At 50.9% G+C, this 19156-nt stretch overlaps 1 protein-coding gene across 1 annotated transcript; it reads left to right on the top strand.

Annotated features, from left to right (window-relative positions):
- Positions 1–10715: 10715 nt before the first annotated feature.
- On the top strand, positions 10716–17629 carry Mb (myoglobin). The gene is made up of 3 exons (XM_052161489.1): positions 10716–10810; positions 15835–16057; positions 17430–17629. The coding sequence occupies exons 1-3, from the start codon at positions 10716–10718 to the stop codon at positions 17574–17576; spliced, it is 465 nt and encodes a 154-aa protein (XP_052017449.1). The 3' UTR covers positions 17577–17629.
- Positions 17630–19156: the final 1527 nt, after the last annotated feature.

Genomic DNA, 19156 nt, shown 5'->3' with positions numbered 1-19156 from the left:
AACAGGAGGCAGCCAGACAGAAGTTTGTAGTTCACAACTAGCCATCACTTAGGGACCAGGTACCTTCTAAAAATGGCTGCTGGTCCTTGTGCAAACATTGCACAGATGGAGTAGCCTACTGCAGGCTTTGAATTTGGAACCCGTTTTCACCCAAGGCAGTGTTCTGCAATCTCAACTATTCAAGTATATATGTATATGTGTACGTATATGTCTATTTTATAGAATAATATGATTCCATGAGGCTTTATCAAACAACCTTTGTGTTATCTGTCGCTCCTCCCCCTCCTGTACTGACCTCCCTTCCTCATCCCCAATCAGAGCCCCCCTCCCCAGTTTCCCATTTCCCACTTCCCGTTGTCCGTATTCCCACCCCCACCTATGTTCCCTTTCTACTTTCCTGCCCTCTGGGGTTTCTCCATGTTGTATACTCACACCCGAGGACTCGGAGCTAGGAGCCACACACGAGGGAGTGTGCAGCTCTTGCCTCTGGGATCTGGGTTCCCTCTCAGTAGGATCTTCTCTAGCCTCCTCTGTTTACCTGAAATCATTATGATTCACCTCTCTTTAAGGCTGACCACTGTCCCTCGGTGCTATGTGCCACAGTCTGTTATCTGCTTATGTGCTTCTTTAGGCGGCCCCACCTCGCTGCCTTTCCTGGCTGTTGTGAACAGGGAGGGGATAGCTGTGGCTGAGCAAGTGTCTGTAAAGTCCCCCTTAGTGCACGTGCCGAGGACGGCCATAGCTGGGTCCCATGGTAGATTTAGTTTCACTTTTTGAGGCTTCTCCACGCTGATTTCCAGTGTGGCCGCCCCTCCCCCACAATGCTGGACAAGGACCCTCTCTCCGCAGTCTCACTGCCGCTGCCGTGTGCTGGCAGCCCATGGTTTATGTCAACCTTTCTGAGTCAGGTGAGATGAAATCTTAGCTGTTTTTGTTTGCATTTCTCCAGTTGCTAAGGGTGGCGGGCATGTTTTGAGGCACCTTGTAGCCATAGTTATTTCTTCTATTGAGAACACTCCATTCAGACCCCCAGCCCCATCTAAATTGCCATCGGTTTCGTCAGCACTCTGTTTTCCCTCTGTATATCCTGGACACTAATCCCCTGTTTGGACTTCAGGCTCAAGATGACATTCCTGGAGCTACCAAGGCCAAGGACCTTAGAAGAGATTTTGTTACCATCAGTTTGCTAGATGAACATAATTCCTTTCTACATTCTAAATCCTTCTTCTCCTTCTTCTTCTTCTTCTTCTTCTTCTTCTTCTTCTTCTTCTTCTTCTTCTTCTTCTTCTTCTTCTCTCCTCTCTGTCTCTCTGTCTCTCTCTGTCTCTGTCTCTATCTCTGTCTCTCCCCCCCCCACCACCACCATTGTTGTTTTTGCTTTTGTTTTTTGAGTCAGGGTTTCTCTGTGCAGCCCTGGCTGTTCTGGAACTCACTCTCACTCTGTAAACCAGGCAGGCCTCAAACTCAGAGAGCCTCTTGCCTCTGCCTCCCAATGCTGGGATTAAAGGTGTGCACCGCCGCCACTGCCAGGTTCTCCATTCTAAGTCTTATCTTTACATCCACGCCATCCCTCATCAGAGAAGCTCCTCTTACTGCAAGTGGAGAGCACCACAGAAAATAAACCCACAACTGGTTACAATGCTGAGATCAACAGACGGTGGGAAGCCAGGCCCAGAGGCTGCGTCTGCACACAGCTCTTGTGTCTGTGGCTCAGGGAACATGGAAGAAGGAGTAGAAGGAGGATAAGAGGCAGAATACCAGAAGTCTGCCGCAGTGTCTCCTAGAAGTGGCTCCACAAACAAGATCACGACAACGGCCATATTAGTGAAGATGTCTGCCTGAAAGGAGGCCATTTTTGCAGGGACCACCCCTAAACAAAGAACTAAAGACAAATAATAAGTGCTGGGAGATGGAACATCATCCTCTCACAAAAGTGAGCCTCCTTACCGGTTGCCAGCTTTGAAACCATACATATGCCACCAACATAAACAGACTCACCTGTAATCTCAGCACTGTGGAGGTGGAGGCTCACTGTTCAGTAAAAGACTCAGCTGCAGAGAAATAGTTGGACAGTGCAGAGAAATAGTTGGACCTGAGCATGTGCTCAGGCACACAGATGAATACACACACACACACACACACACACACACATAAATACCCCAACACAAACACATGTACACGCAACACACATGCACACAAGAATACACACAACACACATGTACACAACATACAAGCACATACACACCACACACACAGCATACAAACACCCCCCACATACACACATATATACACAACACACAAGCAAATTCACACACCACAACATATAAGCACCCCACATACATGATGCACACACCCATGCACAGATACACACATGCACACAAGCACACACACACATTGCACACACACAGAACCCATTAGATCTCTTTTCCCAGAGCATTTCTAAATGAAAGAGAAATTAATAGAAATTAAGACCATCTTCTGGGACTCTATTATTTGAAGTTTGGTGTCACCTGCAACCAAGCCCAGTCCCTACGCACAAGCCTGGGTGCTTTAGTCTTCATGCTGGGGATAGTGGGTGAGTCAAAACTTTTCAAAAAGATAATCTGAAATACCAGGGCTTATTGGGACTTTTTAGGCATTATCCAGAAAAATCACTCTGGGACAGGTGCCCACAGTTCACAGCAGCAGAGGGGATGGTGTCTGAGCCCAGAACTAAGGGTATTTTTAGAGGTACATTGGGGGCAGGGGCTATAATGGTGACAATGAGCCTGTGGTGCCTATAGGTAGATAGAACAAACGGGGAAGTTCTGGGTGAGGGGCAGCCACTGAGGAGTGGCGCTTGCTTCTGCTGTGCCAGACTCTGTCTGGAAAGCTCAGACACAGGTAGGGCAAGCAGACTGGTGGTCAGCTGTCGGGATCTAAGGCAGGGTGCAGGGTCACAGCGCCCCCTCAGGCTTGTGAGACGACCCTTTCTGGGTTTGTCTGATTAATTCTCTCTTCTTCCTTGCACCCACCAAGCCCACGCACCTAAATGTAGCACATTCCAGAGTTTTCGTTCTAACACATCCTTTCCTCATTCTGCTCATCAAAACCTCTTTCTGGGCCAGCAAAAGGGCTCAGGCCCTTGCCACACGGGCCTAATGATCGACGTTCCTTTCCTGGAGCCCACACAGTGGTGGAAGGAGAGAGCTCACTTCACAAAGTTTTTCCTGTGTGGAGGTCAGGACATGCACCCTCCCATAGGATACACACACCACATATATGTGCATGTACACACACTACACACACACACACACTATATATATACATATATATATACACACACACATACACTATATATATATATATATATATATATATATATATACACACAATGACAATGTACATGTATGTATGTGTTGATGGAACAGATCAGTCTCACATGACTTCTCAGTACCTTATATGACAGTGTGCAATTATAGAGTACCCACTACACACCAGGCATTGCATGTTTACATCCACTCCCTACTTTAACACTCATGATGAAGTGCTGGAGAGATGGTGCTGCAGATAAAAGTGTCTGTTTCACATACATGAGGGTGTGAGTTCCAAACCCCAGCACTCGGGTAAAAAGTTAGGCATGGCTGTGTGTGCTTGTGACCTCAGTGCTGGGCATGGGGGACAGAGACAGGCTGGCTGTGGGCACTTGCTGGCCAGCCTAGCTAGATTAGAAAGCAACAGGCTCGGGGCTCAGCGAAAGACTTCATCTGAAGGAATAGAGAGTGAGAGAGCAGGTCACCCCGGGATGTCCTCCTCTGGGTGCCACGTGCATGCTTGCAGACAGGCGTGCACACACACACAGAGAGACATCTACACAGGTACACACAGACATACACACAGATACATGCACATGTGCATACACACAAACATGCACACACAGACACACACACAGACATACAGATACATAGACACAGGCATACACATGCATACTCATACAGACATGCACAAAGAAACACAAACACATATACATATACACAAACACATACACAGACACATAGATAAGTATACATACAAGACAGATACTACACATAGACACACATACAAACGCATGCATACACACAGACACACATACATACACACATAGACACAGATACACAGACATACACAAACACACACATACAAATAGACACACAGACGCACGCACACACATACAATATTCACGATGGCACTTGAGAGAGACTTTTAAAGTTCTTATTTTACAAATGGAAAAGTTCTCATTTACAAGTGGAAAAAACGAGGTAACCACTCTTTCTCTGAATAACAGAAATAGTTTAGGATGGTACCAAAGGCGGCCACGTGGCTCCCCAGCCTCACGCACCAGGCGAGCTGCCTGTACAGCCATTCACATAGCTGCTAAAGCGACCTTCCCTCTACCACATTAGAAAATCCAGGAGTCACCGTCTCTCCAGGAGTCACCGTCTCTCCTCAGCCACCGGAGGCCTATCCAACCGCAGAGTCTCACACAGTCGGTCCTCCCACACAAGGCTCACCCTTCTCAGCACCCATGCACCAGGCTCCCTCTTAACTCTCATCTCAGCCGACTGTCTCCTCTGCCCACAGGCCACTCCACAAGCCAGACCCAGCCTACAGGCCTCGCACAGTCTCTGCCTCACAAGGATGACTTTGAGACCGCGAGAGCCAAAGTGTGGGCGACTCATCTTTTAACAATGTGGAAAAGCATCACGTGTCATCCAGACCAGAAGCAGTGATCACAAACACACAAGTTTGTGAGTGGTGCAGGGTGTGCCACAGGTAGAAGCATTTCTTCCAGATGCCGCTAGATGGCACCAGGTCCCCCAATTGACAATCTATGGGAAAGCAACCGTTTCATTCGGGCCCCTGGGCCCCTGGACAGAATCCATACACCAAAATACACTTTCAGAACACCCAGGTCCAGGTCTGGTATTTATTAGTGCTGCCAGGAAGGTGAGAAACTGAGATCAGACATCTCTGAGTCACAGAGCACAGATGTGACACAGACTCCTTGGGACTCACTGGATGACTTTGAACAAAGTTCCTAACCTTTCTGTGCCTCTGTTTCTTCATGTGTAAGAGCAGGAGACTATATCAAAATGTTTACCCCAAAGGAAGGGCTCTGGGAGGAGGGAGAGGGTACACTCTGGTGTACAGTGAACAGGGGGTGTTTGTGGAATCTGTGAACGAAAATTCCGTGTGTAAGGCCTCTATGAGAAAGATTCTACAGACAGACTGACTAACAAACAAACAAGGAAACAAACTAACAGTTCCCATAACCATTCCACAGGAAATAGCGTCATAAATATGAATATGTATGTAGAGTAGTTCAGAGCTAGCCTAGGCTACATGAGACCCTGTCTTCAAAACAAAACAAACAAACAAACAAGAAAATACACTAACAGAACCATTCCACAGGGAATAGTGTCATATGTACATGTGTGCATGCATTTGTAAACTGTATGCACATGTATGTATAACTTGAGGCCCTGATTCCAGCACTGCTCCATCATGCTTGGCTCAGAGTAAATGGTCTCTTGCTTGGAGCAAGACCTGTGCTTTGCACCCATGAGTCTCTAATCCTGCCTCTAGGGCACTTGCAGAGTAAAAATGGGGCTCTACTGGTCTAGACGGGCTACACCCCAAAACAGAGGTAAGAGGGCTGAGCCTCTACTGGAGCCTGGAAAATGGAGGGGGTACCCTCAGGAAAGCAGAGGAATGGGCAAGCCCTTGGAGTGGGGGACTGTGGAGGGGGCCTGGCTCATCCAAGTGACACGTGGGGGGGTGCACATAGAGAGGGAGAGGGAAGGAGGCTAGCACCCTGGGCCACACCTGCTGACTGGGACAAACAGATCCTGTGTGCCTGCCAGTCTTTCCAACAAGCCCCTAAGGGCCTTTGGGGAAGGAGAAGCCTGCGTGTGGACTATATTTTTAGCTCCCTGTGCATCTGTTGGCGTCTGTGAGGCACCTCCCTTATTCTCACTGAGTCAGGCTCCTGAGGGTATGTGGGGAAAAGGTTGGCTTGGTTAGCATGACAACGACCCTGAGAAGGGTCACCCCAGCCACAGGTGGTGAGTTTGGGAGAGATCTGAAGAAAGCCTGGAGGTCCTCCACTGCATCAAGGCCTCCCAGGTTCTGTCAACGTCAGATTGGCTGTGCATGTGTCCTGGCCCGTGACAGCCAGAGGTGGGACTTAGCCAGGAATGCTTCTGAGCTGGAGGTGGGAGAAACCAGGCAGAAGCCAAAGAAGGAAGAAGGAAGGAACCCAGGCTTTAGGAGCCAAATGCTCCCCGCCGTCACTGTGTCCTAAGTCCCAGAAGAGTCCAAGGGAGTCATCTCTTGACCTTGCAAGAGAGATTTGTTGGCTGCCAAAGGGCTGTCAAGTTCCCAGGTCACTAGAAAAGCCTGGGGCCTGGAGGGAGGCGAGGTGCAGAGCAGCCTGGGACCACAGCTGCCCAGTGGCACTGGCAGACTGAGCTCCGGGCTTAGCCTTGTCCAGAATGGTGTTCAGGATCCTCAGAAGGTGTGGTCTGGACCCCACCCCCACCCCCTGCTTGTGTGAGAGCCAACAGGCCCTCTGTGTCCCAGCAGTAAGCAGAGTCCCAAGCAAAGACGGGGTAGTATGCAGGTGACGTTTGGGTCAATGTAAAGAATTTGTACATCCCTGAGTAGTGCTCACTGACCCTAGAAGAATTCAAGCAGATATCAGGTGATGGTCTGTCTGAGGATGTTTAGTGAGAAACTGGATGAGGCACCTTGAAAGGCCTCTTTAGCATCTAGACAACATGTCCCTGTTGTTCTAGAAGTCTCCACCCCTAGATGTCCACAGTCCTGGAATCTAGAAACAAGAAGGCTTTGGGACATGAGAACTTTGATCTTGAGACTCTTGAGGTGGGTTTTACAAGTCTCGCACTTGGGGATGCAAAGCACTCTGGGATAGGTGGAGAGTTGAGCTGCCTGGGGAATTTAGCCTGTCGCATGGGTGTCTAGCTAACTCGTTTGTGTGCATGTGTGACAAGAATGTAGAATTCAGGCTGTTGGGAGTTTCACACACCAGGCTTCCTCATGCTGGGTTTGCAGCCTCCTAACCTGGCCAGGATGCAGCTGTCATAGGGAGACTAACAGGCACCAAACAGAGGGGCTGGCTCCAGGTCTCCATAGCAGCCAAAGTCAGGCTCTGCAGTGGTAATGTGTAAGTACACACAGTTGCCCACGCCACTCCCGAGAGCTTACGCTAAAGCTTTTAAAAAGTCCACCTACCTTGGAGCCGCAGGCTTTCCCGGGCTGAGGGGGCACCTGCCAAGTCCATGAGCGCTCCTAGTTAAATGCCTCACACCACTGAGGGACTGATGAGGGTTTATGGTTACTACTGGACAACTCTGGGCAGCTGGAAGACAGAACAGAGCTGGGTGGTACTGCCCAAGGGACACGCAATAAAGTGTGACTTCTGCGCAGAGTGCCACTGCTGTAAGGTAGAACCTAAAGCTGCTGGTGTGACAGGCCTGTCACAGCGTGAGCCAATGCACTCTCCAGCATGTGGCCCAGGTAGTCTGGCCATCCTGGGACAGCTGGCCTCTTTCTCTCTGGCTTCCCCTCCTGTACCCAGAACTCATACTCTCAATGACCAGAGATGTGTGTGTGTGTGTGTGTGTGTGTGTGTGTGTGTGCGTGTCTGTGTCTGTGTGTGTGTGTGTGTCTGTGTCTCTGTGTGTGTGTGTGTGTCAGGGGAGGAGAGGAAGCTGCAGAGGGTCCACTCCTGTAAAACCAGCACTGACCAGGCGCTCGGCCCCGGCTCTAGGATGAATTACTGAACAGAGGGACATATAAATGAACATTCCCCCTGGAACCCATGTTTCTAGTTTCCTGCCTTTTTGGGCCCTGGTCCAGCAGACTGGGCATGAACAGGAGTGATTCTTGTCTTTCACTCATCCACACCTGGCTGGTGTTACAGAAGGAGCCACAGGGCCATGCTGGAAGTGAGGACTCATGGGACCTGACCTCCCTCCAGACCCCTGAGGGAAGATGTGGGATCCAGGCTTTCTGTTCTCTCCCAGGGCTGGGCATGAATCTCACACTTTTCCTGTTGTGTTTTCCCACTGCCTGACTGACTCTAGCTGTGGCCCTGCTCACAGTTTGAAGAGACATCTCTACTGTCAGCGCTAACAGCACCAGCTAGCTGCTCAGGTAGAATCCTGCTATCAGCTACTCTGAATTAGGGATCTGCCCTGTGGGTGGCGACTGATTTGGAGAGATCAGTTATGTGGTCTCACAATGTGGCTCCCACTGTCACCTCAGCAGGGCCCACTCGAGAAGTTTCGCTGGAGCAATGGTTCTCAGCCTTCCTAATGCTGCAACCTTTCAATACAGTTCCTCATTATTCTTTTTGTTGCTACTTTATAACTGTGATTTTGCTACTGTTATGAATTGTGATGTAAATTTCTGATATGCAGGATGTATGGTACTAAAGGTTTGTTCATCCTCCAAAGGGATTATGACGCACAGGTGGAGAACCACCGCTCTAAAGAGTCATGAAGGGTGACTAGTCTCTGCTGACACACCCAGACTAGACCTAATGTAGTCAGAACAAGTGACCTGTTCTTTCTGAGCTAGATTACAAGAAGGATGGTACCCCCTTCCTCACCTGGTAGATTACAGGAGGGACAGTACCCCCTTCCTCATCTGGTAGTCCAATGGGATCTTGCCAGGGATACTTTACAACCTGACAAGCCACTGGATGTGGTTTCACATGTCTTAGTCCAAGCATTCAGTAGACAAATGCTAGCAAATTGATGTGTTTGGGACTAGCCTGGGCTATATGGCAAATCCTAAGCCAGTCAGGGCTGCATAGTAAGACAAGACAAAAACTGGAATGTCTTGAATGAACAGAAGTGTCCATGCGACCTCCATCCCAGCACTGAGCACCCTCCGTGAGATTCTTGACCACAGGATGTCCTTAATGTGTTGTTTTAGCATGGGACAGAGTGGCTGTCTCACTGTGTGTACTCTGTGACTGTTGGCTGGATGGTAGGCAAGTGATGGATGGTAGATGGAGAGAGGGGGTGCATGAAGGGATGAGAGACGATGGATAGAAAGAGAAGGATGATTGATGGGTGGATCATGGATGAAGGGTGCACAGTGGGTGGATGGTGATAAATAATGGATAAGTTGTGGGTCAATGGATGAGTGATGAAGGATGACAGACAGAGGGATGATGAACGGATTGATGGATAAGTAATAATTGGTGGATGGGAATAAACGCATAGATGGGTTGATGGGTAACAGCTGACTGGCTGGCTAATAGACGGCTGAAGGAGGAATAGACGGGACAGACAGATGGAAACTCAGTCCAATCTCTTTCTTATAAAGCAGCCTATCTTTTGTTCAACAGTATTTCTTCAGCTCAAATTAGATACAGAGCCCTTTGTGGGCCTCAAAAGATACACTGATGAGTAAAACAGACCCTCTGATCTCTCACAAGATACAAAATAATATTTTAAAATTTATTTTTATACACACACACATACACACACACACACACACAGAATTCAGAGGACAACTCTCAGGAGTCATCTTTCTTCTTCCACCACGTGGGTCCTGAGGATGGAATTTGAGCCTTCAGACTTGGAGGCCGGTGCCTTTGTCCACTGAAATATCTCTGTAGCCCCTAAATAAGGTTTTCAAGAGTATGAACTGTGGGTCCAGACTCACTAGAATCAAGCACCATCTGTGCTATTCTTCCTGGGGACCATGTCAATGTTTACCCTAAGGGCTCCTCAGGGGATTGCAAGAACTAGGCAAAGAGAAGAGGGTCTGTGCCTGGCAGAGTCTGGGAGTGCTGCACAAGGGCAGTGGTGGGCAGGAGACCACAAGGAAAGGGAGGAACTGGGGGATTCATGGAACATGGTAGCACAGCCTTGCAGGGGAAGCCAGTAGCAGGCCCAGAGCTGGGTATTCTTTAAGTCAGAGACTTGTCTAGGTTGGTCCAGCCGCAAGCACAGACCCATTGTGGCTACTTTGTACCACTTCCAGCTAGGCTTAGAGCATTAGGAAGTAAGAAGAGGGCTGGCAAGACGGCTCAGTGGGTATGAAGACTTGCCACCATGGCTGAGGATCTGAGTAAGGTTCCTGGGTCTTTCTGAAAGGAAAGAATTGACTCCTGAAAGTTGTCTCCTGATCTCTACAAACATGCTGTAGCGCGCGCACACACACACACACACACACACACACACACACACACTAAACAAAAGCAGTCAGAAAGTGAGAGGAGGAGACTGGAGACTTCTGGGGGCCAGCAAGATGCCTGTGCCCAAGCTTAGAAACATGACAAGTCCCCTTGGGGCAGCAGACAGGAGGAGAATTGGGTTTCAGCTTCTGGCAGTGGCTTTGGTGCCCTTTCTGTGGGCTTGTGCAAGTCCAGACAGTGGCCTGGCTGCTTCCCACTCCCCACCCCCTACTGCCCCAAGCTGTCCTAGCTCCCCACAATGGCACTTGCCCCAAAATAGCTGCCCATGTGAGGGCCAGAGAAAGGCAGAGATTAGACCCCTGGGGGGTTGAGGACGGTGGCAGGAGGGGCATGAGGCACCCAGTGATCCTGGCCAGACTAGCATCCGGGAAGGTATAAAAGCCCTTCAGGACCAGGTGGCCTCAAATCACAGCTGACAGCCGGCCCACACTTTCTCCTTTTGTCCTCTTTAGAAGCTACCATGGGGCTCAGTGATGGGGAGTGGCAGCTGGTGCTGAACGTCTGGGGGAAGGTGGAGGCCGACCTTGCTGGCCATGGACAGGAAGTCCTCATCGGGTAAGAGGAAGAGACCCTTATCTCAATACCTGTTTGCTGAGGATCACCATATGGCTACAAGGTGGAAGCTGGCAGGGTAGACCAGTTGGCTGTAATGATGAGGTCAGATTTCACTTGCTTCTAAGTGCTGGAGCCTAGAGTGGGGATAGAAGAAGGGGATCCATCCATCTCAGCTGATATCAGCAACCAAAGCAAGCAGCTTGAACCTCAAACAGCCCAGCAGATGAATCTTATCATGCCAGAGTCAGAATAATGAGGGCAGTGATAGATCTTGTCTACTAGTGTGGACTGAAAGCTTGGATAGCATGGTTGCCTTCGGCTGAAAAGGATTCCAAGACATGCCCAGAAAAATTGCAGATTCTGAGCTTGGGCAAGGGGAGGGGGAGCTCACTGCTCACCCAGAGGCTGGGGCTCTTCCTGGGGTTCTGGGCTCAGCTGCCTCAGAAGCCTGATGGGTAATGCATGATTGGTAATTTTTGGCTCGGGAGGAGGGGGAGAGTTGCTCTGTTGCTAGCAGCCCCTGCAATGTTCGTGAAGCTGTAGTTTGGAAATGTATTCCTTGCTATTTATGATCTAGAGTAAGTTCTCCTCCTGGTCTCCATGTTCTTGCATACCCCCTGTGTCTGTTTCTAACCCCTCTGCTTGGGAGCAAGGTTGTCTGAGGTCAAAGCCCTTTAGGTGACTGTGCTGGCAGGAGGCTCGCCAGCTGTTGGAATACCTGGGTACCTCAGCTTCTTCCTGCCTATCTTTCTCCCCCAATCCCTCTTAATGCTGGGTCTACAAGCTGTCTAACTGGACTAACTCCTACCCCAAGTTGGCATCAATTCCTGGGCCACAGATTTCCCATGTGACCTTGGAGAAGTTGTTTCTCCTTTCTAGGCCTATTTTTGCCTTGGACTGTTTGTCACTGTCTGAGACCCCTGCCCACTCTCATGCCCTGGGATTTAGAGTCCCTACCCTCTTTTTCTGTGAACAGCAGATTATCAAGGGCAGGATTGGTAGAACATAGTCTTGCAAGACTCCAAGGCTGCCAGGGCCTGGAGAGTGACTTGGGACTTGAAGGAGACTCAGGGTATTGTGGCATTAGAGAAACACTCTTCCCTTCCCAGGGGAGTAATTGAAGCCTGCCAGGTCCCGGGGACAGGTGGGGCACAATGCCAAGGCTATGACCCTGGGAGGCCCCAAGGGCCTAACACCATTTCTCAGGCTTGGGTCATGGAGCCAGAACAGCTGATCCTTCCCTCTCCTGTTGGGACAAGGGAAGTGGTCTTCCAGAGTGGCATGCCAACTCTTAGGGAGCAAGTGTCCCATGGCACTGGGCTCCTGGCCTGTCCCAGACACTGACCTGCTCAGCAAGGTCGTTTCTGCAAGTTCCTTAGCAGAACTCTGAGGCCTGGGCTGCTAAGCCCAGAACTCTAGAACAAGGAGCTACAGCAGAGCTGTGGGCTCCAGGTGGGAGGGGGTGTTCCCTCTGAGCCCTACCTCACCTCTTCATGGTCAGATATTTTCTGGTCATTTATACCTGCATTTAAAAAATGATTTATTTATTTTATATTGTGAGTGCTTTGCCCACATATCTGAATGTGCATCATACGCATGCAATACCCAGGAGACCAGAGGAAGACATTGGAAGCCCTGGAACTGGGGTTACAGATAGTTGTGAGGTGTCGTGAGATTGCTGGGAATTGAACTCGGATCCTCTGGGAGAGCAGCAGATGCTCTTACTGAGCCATCTCCCCAACCCCTGTGCTGACATTTTTGTTGGGAAAAGGATTTTGGAAATGACAGATAGTGACAGCAACTTTCCATGTAATGAGAATTGTCTCACAGAGTCACAAACAGCCTGTGCCAGTGACAGGCCACCCCTACAAAAGGCTCCTGGTGGTGATGATGGAGGTGAAGATGGAGAGGAAGGGAAGGGGGTCTCACAGAGCAAGCCCTGTGTTGGATCATCTTAATGGACTCAAGTATGAACTCATGTATCCCAGCTAACAGAGAGGTTTAGCAACTTGACCCAAATCACACAGCTTGTACAACTGCGGATGGGATTCAAACTCAGGTCATGTGGCTGTAGCCCATGGTCTTGGTGACCCTTCTGTCCACCACCCAGGTGCTCCCAAGATGGGGTCTGATTGGGCAACTGTTTAGAAGACAGGCAGAGAGGCAGCTTCCTTTCCCTGACCAGCCACACTGCATGCATGCTGAGCCTGGCCTCCTAGCAACAAGATGAAGGGAGGAACCCCAAGAACCACCCTTGGTGTCTTCAACAGGGGCTGAACCGGGGGCTGCTCAGGGGCTCTGGACCTCTCTGGGAACTCATCTGTGGGACTCAGGGTTCAGGGATCAAGTGGCTGTGTGGAGCCTGTAGGCCTGTGCCTCTCCTCCTATAATGTGAGCAAGCCTAATACTATTCTGCCCTGGTGCTAGGCAAAGGTGAGGTTGGGTAAGCCTTCTAGAAACTAGGAAATCAGTTTGATTTAGACTCAGTGAGCTAAGACCCATAAATGCTAAGGGCCTATTTCAGCATCCCACAGGACACTGGAGACAGAGCCAGAATGTAGTGTCTCTAAAGCCCACAGCCTTGAGTCCCTCTTCTGGCCCCATCCAGTCTGGCGACCTTGGGCTCACCTGTGAGTGTCAGGCCTCCCATCTGTCAGCAGGGACTCAAGGGTCATTGTCGCTAGATAATAATAGTCAGAAGCACAGGGACCCTGGACAAGGTGCCAGAGACAAGCTGTCAGTGACGCACACAACTCTGGATGGGCTCCTGGGATGATTCTGTAATACAACCAGGTCTGGGGACAGGCCCAACCAATCTTCAAGGCACTAGCTTGTGCGCATAGCTCTTCACCCACATGAAGAACAGACTTGGGTGTTTTTGTGTGTGTGCTTCTGAGAATACACGTGTGCGTGTGTGTGTGTGTGTGTGTGTGTGTGTGTGTGTGTGTGTGTGTGTGTGCTTCTGAGAACATGTGTGTGGGGTGGAGGGTTTACACACTATCGTTCACAATGGGATGCCATCGTGTGACAGTGACAGGGCCCAAGTGGTCACCCAGAGGGTAAAGGGGAAACCATAGGGCCTAGTTAAACCCCTGCTTTCTGTGCCTCAGGATACCCGGGCTTCCTGTGCCTCAGTTTCTATAGCTGTCACATGGAGTCTGCTGATAAGGCTCTGTCAGCAGGGTTCTGAACAGTGACTTGGAGTGGCTTGGAATCACAGAGCAAGAAGTAGCCCATGTATGTTCCCGCATCCATGTAGTTGGAATGAGCACATGGTGGGGGCTTGGGGAGGGCTGTGGACAACAGAACTGATGACTGACACACAGTGAACTGCTTGAGAAGCAGAAAGGCCTGTCTGTGATGATAGCCATGGCCGTGGAGGAGGGGCATAGAGCAGCTGACCTGAGAGGCGATATCAAGCAGCCATCCACTGGTGAGGTGGGACCATCCACACAGTGGAGCGTTGTGGTCTTTTTGTCATGAGTTGCCTGGAGACTAATCCAGTCATGCACAGAGAAGCAGGGCTCCCACACTCTCTCTGATGGGTGTGCGCTAGACCTCTTAGCTTCTCCTCTGTGACATGATGCAATCACAGAACTTGCTTCAGGTGTACTGTAGGGATTCAGTAGATTACCCTGCGAAGTGCTTTAAGGACACACATGTCCTTTGTGACTACTCTGTGGTTGTGCTCTCCCACGAAAAACTCAGAAGCCACCTGTCCCTCCTTGTGGATCCTAACCAGGCTGGTCTTGGGTGGGGATGAAGCAGGGCAGGAACCCCAGGCTCCCACATGAGCACAGGCTCCGTTGGCCCCACAAAGGGATGGGACAGCTTGAGAGAAGAGTTGGGGGCATCAGCAGATCACAAACTCGAAGGATCGTAGAAGAAGGTGACGCTTCAGCAGCTGGACCTAGCTCTTGGGTTGGATGAGGCAGCTTAGTGTCCTGGTCATAGGAGGTCCTTCCCATGGGACTGTGGGGCAGAGGTGGGAGGGCGACCAGGTGCTTTCCATACAGCTTGGTACACAAAGACAAACATATGCTCATAGTGGTGCTATAGGCAGTTAGTTGCCTGGCCTGAGTCACAGCAGGTGGTGTCAGAGCTCAGAACTAGAGCCTGAACGTTACTAGAATTTACACCTGATCCTCCCTAGTGCCTCACTCTGACATGTTTATCATGGTGACCACAGTCTAGGTAGCAACTGCCTTCGATGGTGTTTTATTTGCCCACAAGTGGATCCGGGACTGACCTCGTCTGGGGAGGTTGGGGGCTGTTACAGCTCTCGTTATCTTCCCAGAGCAGGACTTGGGTCCCTGGCTGGATAAAGCCAGAGCTCACAAGGTGGCAGGCAGAAGCAGCTGTGGCCTTTGGTGGGTCCCCTTACCATCACCAGTGACAAATGGATGAGGTCAGACCTGAAGTTTAGAGTGCAATGTAGAGGGGTCTCAACGGCAGCCATAGATCGTCAGGAGGTCTAAAACTTCAGGTTTTGGCATCTTCAGGCAGGAAGTGATAGAGGTATCCCTGACACAGATAGGGTGAGGAGTAGAGGATACTTCTGAGTCATACAGATCCAATGGCTGCCTGCCTTCTCTGCACACTAGCCCCGAGATCCTCCTGAGGTCACTCCCTGAGTCCTGTCCCTGTCTATGAAACGGGAAGAATGTGAATGACGTTGGAGATAGAACCAGACACACAGATGCTCCACCCCAGTACACCCACCCCACTGTCTGCTCTTCAGATAACAGAGAGAACGGGGTGAGGATGGAGAGACAACACTGCCCCTGGCCTTCTCTGTAAGCAAGAGAAGAGGGTGACGCTATTGATCGTAATGGTGTCTGTCCTGCACTGTGCCAGACACCTGATGGGTTGCCTCATTTAATCCCTTAGACAAGGTCACGTCACTCCCACTCACTGGCCAGAGAGAGGTGTGGAGAGTTGGCCCAGGCAGCACCGCTGGGAAGAGACACGACTGGAGTCTAGTGGTCTCCATGCAGCTCACTCCGTCTCTTCTTGTCCCACAGTCTGTTTAAGACTCACCCCGAGACCCTGGAGAAGTTTGACAAGTTTAAGAATCTGAAATCAGAGGAGGAGATGAAGGGCTCTGAGGACCTGAAGAAGCATGGTTGCACCGTGCTCACAGCCTTGGGTACCATCTTGAAGAAGAAGGGACAACATGCTTCTGAGATCCAGCCTCTGGCCCAGTCACATGCCACCAAGCACAAGATCCCGGTCAAGTACCTGGAGGTAGGCGGCCACAGCAAGTCTCCCAGGGTAGAGATAGAAGTCCCAGCTTAGCCACTCGATGTGAGTGGCCTGCTTTCTCCCCTCTAAGCCCCAGTTCTCCTCTACAACCTGCCCCAGCCCCGTCCCCCTCGAGGGTGCTGAGGAGCCACGCAGCGTTCGATCTAATGTCTTGCCCAAATGCTGGGCCAGCACCTCAGTGTGAAATATGACCGACACACAACTTGCCTTCTCCTCAGAAGCAGGAGCTCTTGTTGTACCCACTGGACAGATGAGGAAACTGAGGCACAGACAGCTTGGGCAAGTCACTGAGGCAGGATTCCCATTCAGGGTTCTGTCAGAGAGCAGTGGGAGCTGAGGGTACCCTTGGTTTCTCTGATGCTCAGCTGTCCCACTCCATGATGGTTCAGACACCAGCTGGCCTCAGGGGGGTCCTGTCATCTGGAGTCACAGGGCAGGGCAGGGCCAGGCACATACCTCTCCCCACTCCCTGAAGATGGAGCCTGCACACTCAGGCTCCACAGACTTTGCTGTATCTGTGAAATGTGAGGCAGATTTCCCCGAGGTGTATTTGCAAAGATGGCCTGTGCCTCTGGATGCACCTGTGCCCCTCGGTGTCCCACTCTCCTCTCTGCTGTGTCACTTGCCCATGAGGGCCCCAGTAAAAGAGGCCAAAAGAGCAGCTGCACCCCCATTCCTGAGCTAGTAGGGGTGTGTCCACAGTTCCTGGGTTCACTTGGTAGTCTCTTCAGTAAGATGGTACTCTATGGGCCCAAAGTCTAAGTCAACGATGATAAGTAAGCACTATGAGAGTTTCATCATGGGCCTTTGGATTCTGGGTGGCCCCAGTCTCCATCTGGGCAATGGAGGTACCTGATCTCTCCTGGCCCCTCTTCCCTTGTCAGTGCCTGTTCCTCAGTCCCAGGTTCAGGGATAAAATCACATGATGGGAAAACCTCTTCTCAGGCGTCCTGATTGACAGTCCTGGTGGGCTAGCCAGTGCTGAGCAAGGCACATTGTCTGCTGTGTACAAGCTTTCATGGGCTGGCTGCTGGGCCTGCATCCTGAGGTAGTGTGGGCACAGGAGATGGAAGAAAGGGGCTCCAGAGAGGGCTCCTGGGTTCGAGCAACCCTCCCTGGCTGCATTACTTCAGCATGCAGCTATACCTGTCTCTGCCTCAGTTTCCCCATTTCCAAAGCAGGGATGGATGGTGGTAGTTAGGTTTAAAGGAGTTGATTCACAGGAATTGCACAGAATGGCACCTGGGACATCATAAGTGTGCATAAAACGGTCCTATAGCAAGAAGGGCAGAGGGTACACACCTTCAGCTCATGGCCGTCCTCTGACCTACGGCCTCTTGTCCCCTTCTTGCAGTTTATCTCAGAAATCATCATCCAAGTCCTGAAGAACAAACATTCCGGGGACTTTGGAGCAGATGCTCAGGGCGCCATGAGCAAGGCCCTGGAGCTCTTCCGGAACGACATTGCAGCCAAGTACAAAGAGCTGGGCTTCCAGGGCTGAGCCATGGCCCCCACTGCTGGCCCACCTAGCTGGGACCCGGTGTTATGTAGAAAGTAGAGTGTGCAGTGCCCTAGGTTAGCAGAGACCGGAAGAGAGGAGCATACTGTGGCATCCACCCACACCCCTGGGGACAGAGCCCTGGGCAGCGTTACCCTGGGAACCAGAGGCACAAAGTCAGCCCTGCTGGGTCCTGCTCAGGTCTCCTGTCACCTAAGTTCCCACCTACTTTCTCCTGGTTTCAGGAAAATCCCTTTCCCACTGTCAAGTTTGACCCCAAATCCAAGTCACTGACTATCAGGCCCCGACCTTTGAACAAGATGAAGGTTGGCTCAGCAGGAAAGGAAGGAAAGGGGGCGGGCGGTGAGCATAAGTCTCCTGCTTCTCAGCTTCCCACTGACCCACCTTGTTTCAATAAAATCTCCTGCAAGTCCTCATTTCTTGCCTCCGTCTGGTATATTTTTATCCCTTCCAGCAAGGGAAACACCCACAAGCGTCCCTGGAAGAAACGGGAAGGTGCATTCTGGGATTCCAGACGGACAGAAGATGTGAGACAGGCCCCTTTCTGTAGTCACCGGGGACAGGGAAGAAAGGGCCCCCCCTTGGGTGGGCTCTGATCGAGATGGTGGGCCTGCAGACAGGGTCAGCTGACCTTGGCAGTCTGGGGATCAGTGCCAGGTGCCCAGGGCAAAAGACAGGGAGGAGATGTCACTGCGGACCCAACAGCTGAGGCAATATGAGAAGGTCACCCATCCAGAAAGTAACAGAGCCGAGAGCCAAACAGTGGCCCCGAAGACAACTGGGACTCTGACCCCAGGACAGAGCCTGTGGCCAACAGTAGCAGCTGCTGACCTTCCGGCCGGGGGGAGAGGACAGTCAACAGGGAGATACTCTCCAACCAAGGATGGGAGAAGAAACTCAGGTGTGCAAGGGCAGACTGCAGATAGTGTATGAGCCTCACCAAGGACCCGGAGCAGGCCTGTGACTGAGGCTAACATAGTCAGAGCTAAGCTCAGACACCAGTCCTCAAAACGCCAATTAGACAAGTAACACTGAAAAGAAGAGAAAGGGATTGATTCAGTGTGGTCACACCTAGAAGAGGAACAGCAAGGCCCAGTGCCCCCGCCCCGACCCCAATCCATCTTCACTGTCCTAACACGAGGTGAAGTTAAAATACAGGGCTCAGTCAGGGGTATTCGCAGCTGAGCAGAACTGGTCTCCCCTATGCTCTGTTCCACAAAGGCCTGACAGTTGTCCAAACTATGTGAAATCTCTTCCTGGGTGACAAGTGGCTCCCCCGGCTGGACCGAATTTCAACTTTTTCCTTCCTGACATGAGATTGCAATCTGGAGGAGTCCAGTGTCTCAAGTCTTACAGCCAAAGGGAGGGACATCTTTTCAAGCATGGCAGCCTGAGTTTGACCCACCCACGGGAAGATAGAAAAAGACATCCGACTTCCTGGAAGTTTCTGACTTCCACCGTGAATGCACACACGGGTGTCTGTGTGTCCACATATGAAATCGCATCACACATGCACACACAATACTGATTGATGATGATGGTGGTGGTGGTGGTGGTGATGA

The sequence above is a fragment of the Apodemus sylvaticus genome, chromosome 17 (genome assembly GCF_947179515.1).
Source record: "Apodemus sylvaticus chromosome 17, mApoSyl1.1, whole genome shotgun sequence".
Lineage (NCBI taxonomy): Eukaryota > Metazoa > Chordata > Mammalia > Rodentia > Muridae > Apodemus > Apodemus sylvaticus.
Note: the sequence above shows the minus strand (reverse complement) of the source record. Positions and strands in the feature narration are given on the sequence as shown.